This window comes from Trematomus bernacchii, unplaced genomic scaffold (genome assembly GCF_902827165.1).
Source record: "Trematomus bernacchii unplaced genomic scaffold, fTreBer1.1, whole genome shotgun sequence".
Taxonomy (NCBI): Eukaryota; Metazoa; Chordata; class Actinopteri; order Perciformes; family Nototheniidae; genus Trematomus; species Trematomus bernacchii.
In genome coordinates, this window is record NW_022987564.1 from 6,765,941 (window position 1) to 6,780,920 (window position 14,980).

The 14,980-nt window shown below is 41.4% G+C and overlaps 1 protein-coding gene across 4 annotated transcripts in view; it reads right to left on the reverse strand.

Annotated features, from left to right (window-relative positions):
* Positions 1-14,980, reverse strand: part of ctnnal1 (catenin (cadherin-associated protein), alpha-like 1) — a 50,484-nt gene that overhangs the window by 5,462 nt on the left and 30,042 nt on the right. Inside the window, exons 3-14 of one of the 4 annotated variants that reach the window (XM_034125166.1) lie at positions 12,630-12,817; positions 11,791-11,910; positions 10,380-10,469; positions 9,960-10,130; positions 7,723-7,923; positions 6,620-6,706; positions 6,205-6,363; positions 4,430-4,522; positions 1,746-1,887; positions 783-817; positions 643-693; positions 159-313 (exon numbers count right to left, since the gene is read on the reverse strand). In XM_034125166.1, the coding sequence (XP_033981057.1) occupies positions 159-313; positions 643-693; positions 783-817; positions 1,746-1,887; positions 4,430-4,522; positions 6,205-6,363; positions 6,620-6,706; positions 7,723-7,923; positions 9,960-10,130; positions 10,380-10,469; positions 11,791-11,910; positions 12,630-12,817 (1,492 nt within the window). Of the gene's footprint in view, positions 1-158; positions 314-642; positions 694-734; positions 818-1,736; positions 1,888-4,429; positions 4,523-6,204; positions 6,364-6,619; positions 6,707-7,722; positions 7,924-9,959; positions 10,131-10,379; positions 10,470-11,790; positions 11,911-12,629; positions 12,818-14,980 lie in introns of all 4 variants that reach the window. The other 3 variants (XM_034125164.1, XM_034125167.1, XM_034125165.1) reach the window with 3 other exon arrangements.

Genomic DNA, 14,980 nt, shown 5'->3' on the forward strand with positions numbered 1-14,980 from the left:
ATTGATAGCTGAGCGCTTGGGAATCGTATTAACAGTAAGCCTCTAAAGAGATTCATGTGGATGCTTAAGAGGCTTTTCAGTATTGAGCTCTGAAATGTATGTAACAGTTAAATAGGAACGTGTGCGTGTCTGCGTGATGTGTAGAGCTGATGTGTCACCTGGTGAACAAGTACATGTTGTAGGCCATACTAGCCAAGCTCTGGCTCTGTCGGACGATGTCGTGCTCCTGCTCCTCCCACTTCTCCACCTCTGTGTCCACGTCTGATGACAGCAGACGGAGCTCCAGACCCAGCTTGGCCATGCTGCTCTGCTCCTGAAAGCACACAAAATAATTCAATATAGGAAAGTCTGAAATATGATGCATGTCCTTGTCATACATTTGTATTGGTAAAGAAGGTTATTTTCATTTGTTAACACCATAATAAGTTCTATAATCAGCATAATCCCGCTTCCTGGTGTGGTACAGCATGTGAGAAACTGCCAACCTAGCAACATCGCAGCTATTAGCATTAGAACACCATCAATTTCTCAAGCGAGTGACACAAAGTTTCCTAAAGATGAATATACTGCTGTCAGAACAGGAAACAGGACGTGTCATGATGTATTGTCCTGAAATCCAGAGGAGTGTATGATGTATGCTACCTCTGCATCCAACTTGACAGCCTTGGCAGTCTTCAAGTTAGCTGTGTGTTTCTGTGTGAAAAGAGAGTGGCATTAATCAGAGGATTACTAACCATTTGATGATTGGAATATTCATGAGGATGGCTGTGTGAGAAACTCACCCCGGCTCTGGGAAGTGACAAATAAGACCTTTTTTCTGTAAAAAAATAAACATAGAGCAAAATAATCACAAGTTATTTCTCTTTGAATGGCAGGGTGTAAATATCAACAGAGGCAATTATGGTGGCTAATATTTTTGGCTTTTTTGCTTTTAACACTATCCATCCTTGACACATCTTTATCTTTCATCACAAAAAAAGAGCAGCATGGTTCATTTTAATATACTACAAGGACGATAAACGGATGTTCACGGGGAAGTTTATGAGAGAGCAATAAAACCCAATCTCTCTACTGTCAATACAACACTTTCACATACTATTTAGGCTTTACAGGACTATAAATGTGTGACGGACGTGATCCTTTCAACCTGCTGAGCTGCACTTCCAAATGTTTCCTGGGTTTTATGTGAAAGTCACATTCTTGAGGGCAGCCAGGTCTTGGAAATATGCCAAAAACATCTTTCCCCTGTCTTTGAGATTTCTCAGGCTTACAGTGTGTGAAAGCACAAGGTTGATACGAACACAGATTTTTTGTGTGCAAGGACAAATGTAAAGTAGATGCAAATAAATACACAGGTGTCAGTAAGGACAACATCTGAGAGGCCATTCATAATTTGAACACTTTGGCTAACTATAAATATTGAATGGAGAGAGGGCGAACAGAAGAAGAACGAATGCATGGGTGTTTAATGGCGTTTCACAAAATTCTTCACACAGTCAATGATGGTAAATTTTTATAAGATATGTGCTTGCATGTGCTGCTTGCTGCTTTAACTCGCTATTTATATGTTCAAATTCTGCGTGTGCAAAATTATTCACCCAGGCTTTTATCTTCTTTCAGGCTAAAATGCCATTGACAGCACATTTGGCCTTCCCCTTTTCAGTCTTCCTGAAAGACTCTTAAGTCGTATGTATATGCTGACCCTCCTAAAAGGCACACATTAATAGAAAGCGCACCTCGCCTGCCTTCAAAGACGTCGTTGATCTCTCTCAGCAGCAGGGCCATGTCACAGAGCTGAGACTCCCACGCCTCGCAGAACACCTCCAGGTTCTCCTTAGCGATCTTACTGGATGGGTGGAGGGCCAGCGTCTGAGCTGCAGAGATGATCTGAAAGGGAGCGGGAAGAACGAATCATGAGAACATTTTAAAAGTTGATTTGTATGGCAGCGTAAAATATGCAGGCACAGTAAGAGACAGAGAATCTAGAACAAGGAAACTCACTGTGGTGATTTTTCGATTTAATCAGCCGTTGATTTTTATCTAAAAGTTAATCAAAGGGTTGCTCTGAGGTTGAACACAAGGTTGGAAGCAATCCCTTTCAAACTTACTGAGGAAAAAGAGGAACTAACACTAGACCACAACTAAGGCAAGCCATCAATATGTCTAATATGAATGTTTTACCAATGTTGTTAACAGCTTTGTAAGTTTGTTTTGTTGATGGGTTGCATTCTCAAACTTCTCTTGGCTGTCGGTATAAGTTGGCAACACTTCTCTTCGAATCCTCGTTCATTAAGACCGGAATAATGGATGATAGATTAAACCACCATCTTCACTCTCTCTCTGGCTTCACATCAATAGTTTAGGTGAAAATGTGGATGAAGCTACTTTGCATTTTTATGCGGATGACACCGTGATGTACTGTGCAGGTCCCTCCATTAAGGAGGCGGTTGTTAAATTACAGGCTGTTTTTAACATTATTCAGACTCAGCTCTCTGAACTAAAGCTTCTTTTAAATGTTGAGAAAACCAAGGTAATGCTCTTTTCTAAGCTAAAAAGACTCCAGAGACTGCTTTGGATATTGTGACTATGCAAGGACAAGTACTCCAAGTGGTTAGCTGTTATAAATACCTTGGTATCTGGCTTGATGATTGTCTTACTTTTAAACTTCAGGTCACTAATCTGCTTAAAAAGCTGAGGGTTAGATTAGGTTTCTTTTTCAGAAACAAGTCCTGTTTCTCTTTTGAAGCCAGGAAAAGGCTAGTCACTGTGACCTTTTTACCTGTGCTAGACTATGGTGATTTGATCTATATGAATGCACCTGCCCATTGCCTGGAAAGGTTAGATGCCACCTATCACAGTGCTCTGAGATTTGTTACTAACTGTAAAGTACTTACTCATCACTGTACCCTGTATGCCAAGGCAGGTCTGCCTTCACTTACTGGTCGGAGGCTCAGTCATTGGTACATATTCATATATAAAGCCATGCTGGGTAAACTACCGACTTATATATGCTCTTTGATCTCACGGAGAGTGGCAAGTAGCTATTGCCTGAGATCCCAGGATGTGTTTTTATTACATGTGCCAAGTGCTAGGACTGTTTTAGGTACTAAAGCTTTTATGTGCGCTGCTCCTCTGGCTTGGAACACCATGCAAAAAATATTGAAACTGAGCATTTTGATTCCCTTGCATCGTTTTAAAGCACGGCTGGATGAAATGTTATTGGATACCTGTAAATGTAAATAGGTTGCTAATGTATACCCCTGTAATTATGTTGTGATGTCCTTTTGTTTTCTGTTTGTTTTTATATGTGTAACTAATGTACCGCAGGTCTCCCTTGAAAAAGAGATCGTTGATCTCAAATGGGATTTTTTAACCTGGTTAAATAAAGGCTACAAACAAACAAACAAGAGCCTTCGTTCTACTGCTACACCCATTACATTGAATACTGTTATACTAGAAACTGCCCCCCCAAAACATGAGCAGGTAGGAAATAACCTTACCCAGAAGAAGCAACTTAAATACTGTACATATAACAATAATATTAGTACTTCATACATATTGCTGTCAATATAATAAAGAGTAACCTCTGATGCCAAAAATAATGTCAGTGAAATAATCCAGACTATAAATATATAAATAACCATAGTAACTCATCATACAGATTTATAACACACAATTCAATCAGATGTTCACTAAAAAAGTGAGATGCTAATAGATCAGCATATCTTTATTGCATGACGCATTATATGCTTTTCTGAACTCAAGCTTGCGTCATGATTTAAAAACACATGAAACACTATTATATCGGCAAACAAGTCTGGTTTAAAACTACAGCTACTGCGCACACTTGCATGTACACACACACACACAGTGTAGTATTTAATAGCCAATTACCCTCTGGGCCACCCCTCCATTACTCTGGGCAGGCAGAGACGTATCATCGTCGCCGCCTCACACTGCAGCGTTATTGATTGGTTGACCTTTGAACTTAGGAGTGGAGCCATCACTGCAGGGTCACAGGGGGCTTGACATTCGCACCGCAGGACGAGAACATTCTACATTGCTGGATAATTACTGGCAGGGATGGTTTCCAAGAGCAAACATAATTAGATTTAGCAGAGCGAGGACGAGGACGAGGTGGACAGCTTGTTCTCAGGTGGAGGAGACGGGAGATCATTTGTCTATTCTCTCTCCCCTCTATGTGTAAGTAGGATATTGCTCAGGTGTGATTTCACTCCCAGACCCCTGTGTAACCGGTTTGATTTGATTGATATGCAATTAAAGTGTTGAATGATATGGGTTAGGTTAAATTAAGGTTGACCTGTATAATAGGGTCGATTTCAAACTAACTAAGGCGTGGTGTTTTACACAGATATTTGGGGTCAAATTCACACACATACAAAAACGAAATCCATAGAGGTTATGTTACCTGTGGGCCAATGACATGGAAGGTCTCCTCAGCGTGTATACAGGTGATCTCCAGGGGCTCTGTCCCCGAAACATGGCACAGCAGCCGACATGTCTGAAGTAAGAGACACAGAGGAACCAATGTGTGACCAAAAGTGCTTCTGAGGTTTGAAGACACTTATACATGTTTACATTTGCTGTATATTCTACCTTACAACAAATCTAAACACTTACTGGCAAAACACAAACATGGCTGATCTCACCTAAGTGGGTGAATTATATATATTTAGCTGTATACAGTAACCTAACCACTGCATCGTCATAAATGTAGGTGGATTGAGGTCATCTACACAAAAACCCTTCAATATATATGATTTAAAGAAGCATAAAAGAAAGCCACACTTTAATGGTGGTTTAGCGTTCCTTTAGGTGCAACAATAGTGAGTGAATCTTTAGTCTGCATTGTTAAGTTTCAGACTGAAAAAAAAACCTTTTGTATACCTTTTTCGGAAACTAATCTTCTAGAATAATCTAAAAATAAATGTTATTTCAAATGTTCACATTACACAATGTCCCTTTTCAGGCCTAGGCTCCACGAGGACGAAAACGGGTTGAATCCGCATATTTCTCTTGCGTATAGCCCTTTAAGCTCGACGACGCCGTAACGGAAACGTAGAAACAGACCCCGCAAACGACAACGGGTCCAAAGGTGGATAGATCTGGGAACGGAGCGCTCTGGGGGGTCCAACGGGGCCGTGGGGTCGCCTATACGGTCATCCGTTTCATAGCCCCGCCTCTCCCCACCTCTTCCCACCTCTCCGCGTACCCCGCATCATTGCTGATGTGTTTAGTTAACAACAACAATAGCTATTTTAATTACCTCTCAAACTACCTAAACTAGTTATAAATATGTTTATTTTTACTGTCGAGTCATCATTACTGGATCAGCTGCTGCATGAGACAGACACTGACGCTGTCAGAAGAGAGGAAAAAGAGACAGGCTCCGTGTATTTTATTATCATATATCATTATATCGTCGTTATTCATTTGTTTTAAAGCTCAATAAATAACAAAGAAGACCTTTGACCGGCACTTTTATAATTTTGTCCGGAAGATTTAAACTTTAACACACGTTGACCGGCAAAAAACTCTGCCCGGATCCCTCGGCCCCCACCGCGGAGAATAAACAGAAGTGCAGCCATGACAACCATTCTTCTTCGCTGCTTTTGTGGAGGAAGTTGCTGCTTTTGTGGAGGAAGTTACAGCGCCACGTACAGGCTCGGCATATGTACTGCAGCTTTTCCAGCGGTTGGATGTAAACGGAGCCGTCTCGTGGAGCTTGACACAATCCGGTGTATATTGCGTGTGGGCGGAAGGTTTTTTGCGGTTGCGTTTGCGTTACTCCGATGCGTTTTGCCGTATGCGTTCCCATGGAGCTGGGGCCTGACTATACTGTGCATTCAGTTTGTCAGGGCCACCAACAAAGACATGGCAAAGCCTGCATGGCATTTTCCTGCTCAGTGTTTGCACAACAAAGCCTCATGTTGACTTTCATTTTAGTTGAGGATTAGATGTCTGATGTCATTCATTTCAAACTGTGTGTGTAGCAACTTTGCAACTCATGGAGAACTAGCTTTCTCTAAAGACATATTGTTTTATCCTACGAAGATAAATTGATGAAATAAGTCAAATATAAACTTCACTGTTCTTTCTCTTTTTCCAATTTCAACACCTCAACTAGGCCCTACTGTTAAACTTCTCCCGGCCTCTCTGGTCCATTTCCTCGGGCCTACGTACCTCCACCAGCTGCTCCTTCTGCTCGGTGAGGGTTCGGGAATACTCAGCCACTGCCTCCAGGTTTCCCTCGGCTCCTGCTGCTTTGAGAGCCCGCAGAGGCAAATGTTCCCCATGAACTTTGAGCAAGTCAGTGGTACGACAGACAGCCACCTTATGGAGCTGGAGGAGGAATGAGAGATACGAATAAGAATAATAAAAACAATGGAGAGTAATGGAGGCTGGAAAAAACCCAGCAGAAAGAAAGTTGAGTAAGAGACATAAATTAGAGTGGATTTTGAGAAAGCAGAGTTAAAAGAAGAGAAACACAGATGACACAAGTTGATAGAGAGACTTCAGGGAAGCTGAAGAGCATAACTTCTAGTGAGAATAATGTCATGTCTGTGTCTCACTCTACAGGAGACAGACGGCAGCTCACCTCACGTCTCAGGTCATTGAGGCTCTGACATGTCTTCAGGATGGCCACCTCCATGCCCTCTGTGGCTTCTTTGGCATGGACAGACTGCTGCTCCGGTGAGATAAGGAGAGGAGGAGGGAAATAAAACATGAGACCCAACATGGTTTTACAGTCCCACACACTGTGTACATTATTAACTGGAAGAGTGTGGTAATAGAAAAAAAGTGGTTTGGAATTCAATTTATTGATTTTGTTCTGAATATGCAAAAGAGAGCCAGACATTTCAACATGTAGGTTTGTGTAATGAAACAAGTAACTATATCAATACAATATTATACAACCATTTTAGACCCATAGCTCCAATGGGAATACAAACTATAATTTTTACTAAACTTTCCACAAGCATCTAGGCCACAAATTGGACTGTGCAGAACACACAAGAGTATTTACACATTCAGATGTGCGTGCAATTTCAAAAATATTTAGTGGATGGTCTTTTCAGTTCTCCAATTAACCTTTAATTGCACAGGCTAGATGAGGCACGACTGTACAATTATGTGGCAGCAGTCGACAATGTTGACAATGAGAAACGGCGGCAGAATGTTTCATGCTCTTCAAGGACAAGGAGACTGTGCTGAATGGCAGCAAGATATAGAACCACTATGTGATGTTTCTCCCTCGGCCGAGTGAGCCTTCATAAAAACGTTATTCAGTTGGGTTAATGTGCTCTGTTCCACGAGGGATGTATGGAAATAACGTGAGTAGGCAAAAAGAATAATTGGGTTAGCTGGGGAAGAAGTCTGGGTCAGTGTATCATCCTGTGTGTGTTAAACAGACATTGACATGTGCCTACAAGACACACACAAGATATTAAATATTTCCTTTTAGTTTATCACCAACTCCCCATCATTCCTGGCAGCAATTGTTGACAACAATAATCCATTTAACATCACTTCTTCTTTGCTTGGATAACCCTATTTTGCATCTTATTATCATACTTCTTTTACAAGTGTCCTACAGATGAGGTACTTATTATTTGTCTCCGTATGGTAGCATATGTTTTTATGAATAATCCTGTAGCTGTATGTGTCTCTCTGCCAGCGTGTCTGCTCGGGCCAACGTACCGCCTCCACCCAGGCGTGCACCAGCTGCTGAGTGTCCTGCCGGGCCAGCTGGCACAGACCCAGGATGGCCTGCCGCTGCTCGTGGCTGGTGTAGGCCGAGTCAGTGAAGTCCTCGGTCCGCTCCACCAGCGCCTCCAGCTGGCCGCCCATGCTCTGAGGGGACAGGGTGTACAGGTTCTCCCGCAGGCACTCCACGTTGGACTGCAGAAGGAGAGATGGGAATTAGGGATGTGAGTTGAAGAAGGCAAGGCAAGGCAAGTTTATTCATAGCACCTTTCAACACAAGGCAATTCAAAGTGTTCAAAATGGCATTTAAAAACACTTATTAAAAACCAAAGATAATAAAATAAACATTACAAAAAAAGATATGAATAAAAGTTACAGCGTAAGATATGAATAGTTGGTACCACTTTACAATAAGACTACCCTTATAAAGGATTCATAAAGGGTTTATAATTAGGTTATGAATTAGGTTGTAAACACTTTATTAACATTAAGAACCATTTATAAACCAGTTCTAACATAGTTTTCATACATCAACAAAGGCTCACTATTTGGCAAGATGACTAAGCCTCATATTGGCTACTTAGCGAGAATCAACTCAGTGAACAACAGATACCAAGGATGCTGGCTGATGAAGAAGACGAAGTAAGCTAAGTAGCCAATATAAGACTTAGCAGTACAGATAAATGTGGGCTCACTATTTGGCAAGCAACCGGTCACAGTTGCCCTGTTTATCTCATGTCTTATAAAAGCTTATTAATGATTTATAAAGTGTTCACAACCTAATTAATAAATGAATTACAAACTATTAGTAAACCCTTTATAAGGGTAGTCTTATTGTAAAGTGGTACCGAATAGTTCAATTAAAATCAGCGGCAAAAAGAAAAGTCTTCAGCCTGGATTTAAAAGTATTAAGAGTTGCAGCGGACCTGCCGGTTTCTGGGAGTTAGTTCCAGATATTTGGAGCATAATAACTGAAAGATGCTTCTCCATGTTTAGTTCTGACTCAGAAAGCTGACCAGTCCCTGAAGACCTGAGAGTTCATCATTTAGCAGGAGATCAGAAATGTATTTTGGCCCTAGACCATTCAATGCTTTATAAACCAGCAGCAGTATTTTGAAATCAATTATTTGACATACAGGAAGCCAGTGTAAAGACTTCAGAACTGGAGTGATGTGATCCACTTTCTTAGTGTTAGTGAGGACTCGAAGAAGCATTTTAAGGATTGTTTGACAAATGAATGTAGTTAGTTTTACTAAACAATGACCTCAAGAGAAAAAACGAATATATTACCTCATCACCAGTTTTGCACTTGACCTTGTCATTAAATAACAAGGATTGTGGGGATGTGTGTTGAGTCTAAAAGGCACCTTGGGCCATCAAAGGTGCCTAATAAATTATGCAAGCAGAACGTCAAGTACACAAAGATGAGAGCTAATGCATTTTTTTCTGTTTCATCCTTATCTTTTCAACAAAGAAGTGTCTTTTAAAGAGCTATCTGTCTCTGCTTATGTGTCCTCAGATGACAGGTTTACATAAGCTTTTAGTTCAACTCTGCCATTAAGAGCTACGAAGCCATTTATTAAAAGCAGTATGCATCTCTGCGCCCTTTCATTAACATACTTTCTTCTACTTTCATCTCACTGGCAAAACGTTTTTTGTTATTGTTGTTTTTCTTTCATTTGCCACTGCACAGGGAGGAGGGAGAGCATTAGTCATAGTGATGTTGATTTTTGGTGATTCATCAAACCCTATTACTAAATGATAAAATAGGTAAGTCTGGTGCTACATATTGATTCTCTGAGTTACATTTCAAGCTGTTGCAACACGGTGATGCTAGCATGTTAATGATGCAACCACACACCAACCCTCTCACAGAGCCACTATAGTATACTTGTTTAAAACCATGGTATGTCTTATTATTGATATGAATTGAATAGGTCTGCCGTTCTTGATACTGATTTTCAAACAGAACGTAGTGTGAGCATTGGGGTGAGAATTCATGTGTTTGAGCCGGCGCAGGCTGTTCTGAAGTTGTTGTGAGAGAGAATTGAAAGTAATAAATGGAGACGGTGTTTGTGACTCTCCACAAGTACAAAGTTCCTGAGTTTTTGTCACACAGAATTATCTTTGAAGCCCTAACACCTCGGACGCTACAGTAGCATTAAGCCACAAGAGAATCATTTCTGAACTTCACAAATACCTCTAATACTGAATCCAGTTCCTGATCCTACCTTGAAGTCCTTGATGCCGTTGTAGATACTGGCAGGGAGCATCTTGTTCTCTCCGCAGCTCCGAGCCTCGGTGACTATCTCGATGACTTGCTCCAGGGCACAGCGCATCCGCTGGAACACGGCGTCCTTGTTGATCCGCGCCGACTCGCAATCTGGGTGCCTCAGGCAAGTCTTGGAAAGGAATTCGATGTGAAATATCAAAAGTTAGTTCCCTCTCTTACTCTTTTGAACTCCTACCCTTTTCATGCCTTACAACCACCATTATTCACTCTTTTTTTAATGATTACTTGACTTAAGAGTATTACCATTAATCGCGGCATTGGAGAAGCCTTGAAATGAAATAAACTTGAGAAGGCCATTCATCTTTTAAGCTGGACATAATCCATAACCCTTGCCCAAAGGTTCAGTGTTGGAGTTTACCTTGGAGGCTGTGAGGAGCATCATGGTGCATTTCTCCAGCACTGCTCTGGCCGCCGCCATCCGTGCTTTCTTCTTCTCATCCTTTAAGTCCTACAGCACAAACACACACACACACACACACCAGATGGTAATGGGTGGCTTTTCCTTTAGCTGCAACTTCCAAGACCTCTCTGGGTGTCCGATGGACATGAAGCATCAAAAGCATGTGACACATCTCTTTCATGCTGGTATAAAGGGACACACACATGTGACATATATTCCTCTCCAAGTTTACACACAGATGAAGCTTCCCAAGTTAATTATCTCCTAATAAAAAGAGACGACTCCAGAATATGAAAGAAGATGTGTGTGTGACCTGCAGCACCCCCCTCCATGTATCCCAATCAGAAATAGACAGCTCGAATTAGGTATTTGGGGATTTGGAAAAGGCAGCTGAATCAACTCCTCTCCCATTGCTATGCCATAGATTGCAAAGATGATGTGATTATCTGTCATTATTTTTGCCTCCGTGCTCGTCTGGCATCAATAGACGAAGATGGTGGATTTTCTAAAGGGCTGTGTGCTTGTGCATGTATAAAAGTGCATGAGTGGGAGTGAATATGAGAAAAAAAGACAAAGAAAACCAGGTGGCAAATGAGTATTAGCTGTGTTGCGTTGGGGAGAGACATGATGTGTGTTTCAAAACACGTGCTGTGAACAAATTCAAAAAGACGGATGGTCGATCCTCTCCCTGTCTAGATATCGCAGACGGTGCATTTTACATCAGCTTCTGCAGGCAAAGCGCTTTAGCTGCAGAGGCTCAATGTATGCATCAAAGAAGGATTAGCAGGCTTTGACAGAACAAAGATAAAAACCCTTACTTGGCCTGTTTTCCTCAAACTTTAAGCAAAAGTTTTGTTTTGCATATGCACTATTCCCAAAGCTGATATTTGCAGACAGAATGCATCTCTGAAAGCATAGGTCGGTTTACATCAATAATTCATTATGATGCAAACAGTGTTTGAGCAGTATGAGTCATAACTGACCTGCACATTTCCCTTTTGTGAATTGAGACGCGGATAAGGAAAAAAACAATAGATACCCAAAAAAAGAACAAATGTTTTGAGAAGAAGCTTCGTGAGTTCATTATTTTGTGGTAAGAGTAAATATTTGATGCCTGAATTATTGATTTCTTGAGTTGACTGCTCATTTATGTAAGTGCAGAAGGTTTCACAGTCAAGTCAAAACCACTGTAGAGTACATGTACTTGGAATTGATTGAATTAAAGTCACATCACCCAATGTTTATAAACTAGACTATATCCATATGTAAGACCACAAATACATTTCATTTATTGAATAAAACGTTATAATGTGCCGACAATTTAGACACTTTAAACCAACAAGAGTTGGTTTCTTCACTTGCTACTCACGTTCTGTCTGTCTCCAGTGAGGTGGGCAAACTCCACCATCTCGTTGCCAAACTGGCTGAAAATCTGTACAAATTCCTGGAAGGTGCTGACTCTTTCCAGATGGTCGAGGGTAACAAGGACCTAAGAAGAATGAAAGATCAGAGTAGTAAGGTGAAAGCCCCCTTATGGTTGTGTTCTTGAAGTCTTCGCACACTGAAACAACCTATTTCTGTTATTGCAAGATATCAGCAGGAAGGACAATATTTTTAGATTTGTTTGCATTGCATTTGGGTTACTCCTGTGTAACTATTTAAGTGTTCTCCCAAAATAAATCAGCAGATTAAGTCGTTCCAAACCTGCATTTTAGTTAATAGCAGTCTATGTAGATGCTAATTTAGCTGCAGAGGGCTAGCTGGCACTTTTATCCCCACCAGACAAAGAGGAGGAAGAGATGTAATTGTGTTTGCCGGTAATGGAGGACAGGGGGCTGTCGACTGTCTGCCCAAACGAGGCTAACCAGTCCTGATAAGGCCCCCTGCTTCCATTCTTGGCTCAGTCTACAGCTACATCCGTATCACACTGTCTGGATAAGAGCATAGCCAGGTACGATGGAGGGAGAAAGTCTCTTGCTCTGCGTTTTTATGTGATCACTAAATGTGCTCTTCCCTCCAATTACCTCCAGAGTACTCCTTAAGAGAGCCAGCGCTTATCTATTAGGAAATAAAAGGATCCAGGATGGTATTTGCATAGCTGCCTTTTATTTAGGCATGGCTAACTTTTGGTGTGTATGTGTGCAAGAGACTACTGTAAGCAATAGAGCTTATCTATATCATTTTAAGGAGGTAGTTTGCATGTCTCACCTTGTTGCGTGATGTGATTATCTGTTTGATGACGATGCGGTCAGCCAGGACCAGGACTTTAGTGACTGAAGAAAGGAGTAAGCGTGCAGCCTTCACCATCCCGGTCCTATCATTGAACACTGTGCCACATCCTTCTGACTGGGATGGCAAGGGTGATCCCGCGTCTGTCAGCTGGGCTATGGCATCACCTAAATGAGGAGAGAAGGGAAGTGTTTGGTTCAGCAACAGAGATAGACTGATATACGGGGAGGCGTGTGGCGTAGTGGGTTGTCCGTAGGTGTTCGGATCAGGGGGTCACAGGTTCAAACCCCACTGCAGTCAGCATGTTGTTGTGTCCCTGGGCAAGACATTTCACCCCAAATTGCTCCTGTGGGGATTGTCCACAGTATTGAGTATGTAAGTCGCTTTGGATAAAAGCGTCTAACAAGTAACATGTAATGTAATAATGTAATAATATACTGGCCGGGTTGATATATTGTATTTCAGTATGGGGATGCAACAATCGATTCAATGGATATCTGCATTGTACAGATCCCAAACTAGTGCGCTTTTTCTGTATAAGGCTTCCCCTCTGCATTGAAATAACTAGGAGCAAACATAACTTCAAACATGACAGCTCGAATATATTGTTAACTCTAAGTGGACATACATTGAAGATTTTTTTTAGGCTTGTGCTTGTTTTGATTACATTGAGTTTGACAGTTCATGAGACTTTTGGTTGGACTGAGAGCTTCTGTCTGTCAGATGATTCAGGAAGAGTCCAGTTGAGGAGGGCGACTCAGAACACGCCGGAGGGTTTACATCTGGCCTGAGAGCGCCCAAAGGTTCCCTCTGAAGAGCTGGAGGATGTGGCGGCTAGCCAGAAAGACCTTTAGGCGACTTTGCTTTGCCTGCTGCCACTGAGATCTGGACCCTGACAAGAGGCAGAATATGAAAGGATGGGTGGTCAAATGATAGTTTCCTAAAGGCCCTAAGTCAGACAACACCGCAGCATGATGTCCTTTCAATCTGCCACTCTTCACCTCAGGGAGAACATGTCGTCCGAGGCAAGATGAAACACAACGGTACTATATTCAGCACAATGTTGTGACAGCTATGCAAGCCTGACCGAACACTAATGGCATGCTTTCTGTGTGACATGACACAACTAAGACCCTCACAATTTATACATGGACAAAACATGCAAATGCGAAATATTCGTTGAGCATCAGACTTTCCGTTTTCTCTCTAAACATGAAAGCCCTTCACCAAAATAGTCCCTAACAAGAAGAAAATGTCCAGAGTTCAGGGTAAGAGGGAGGAGAGAACATCTCTCAGAAAAGAGGGGGAAGGGTATATAGCTAGGTCTCTATCGGGTCATACAGCTTGGCAGTCTTTTCGGTTTGGCTGTTTTTTTAAAGAAAGCAGCACTGACAAACTGATTGCATCCGACAGGCTGCTTTTTTTGGTGCCAGCTCCGCTAACCAGTTAAAACATCTAGGCCTGGCTGGCAAAGGATGCTCAATCCCCATGACACTAGCATGGGGGAAGATGGAGCCAACTTTACCCTTCAAATCCAAGAATATGAATGGTTTGGACTGGAGGATGGATTTGCATGAGCTTATATGTAAAACAGAGAGCTGGTACCTTAGTTTTCATTAATACTAGAGACCTTTGTTACTCTCTAGAAGCATCTGTTCCCTGTAAAAAACATCTTGTTCCTACATTGAAAATCATGCTTCAGGTGTAATGAATTATCTTTCTTTCTGTTTGACATAATAATAGATTTTATTCATCAGTGAAAACTTGAAAAGGCTGATCCTGGATGGTGCAGCGCTTGTTGACAGTAAATCTTGCATTTCTCAATTGAGGGCAATGTCTGTCCGCATGTTAGTCGATTGCATTAAAACTTGAGAAAGATCTTTATGCCCCCACAGGATTACTTTGTTGATTCATTCACTTTTAATCTAGTGCTATAACCAGCTGAACTTTTTTGATTTGTCAAATACTTTGGTTTATAACGAAATACCTTCAAAACTAATCCTACTCTGAGTTTATTGCTAATTAGCCAACACTAGAATGCTGACAATGCTAAACTAAGATGGTGAACATGGTGAACAGTATCTCTGCTACACATAAGCAAAATAGTTTAGCTCAAAGTATTACAAAAATGTTTTTCTGTAGAGTTTATACATCATTCATGAGTGAAAGCTCAAAAAGGTAAATACTTGTGTGTTGGAAAAGTGTTAAGAGGTAATCTTATTCCCATGTTTTACCAATTGATTGCCTAAACATGTAGTCCAGTATTAAAAATACTAATGGACTGTATGAGCTATGGTTTTATTTTGATTCTTCCTACAGTCATATCTTGA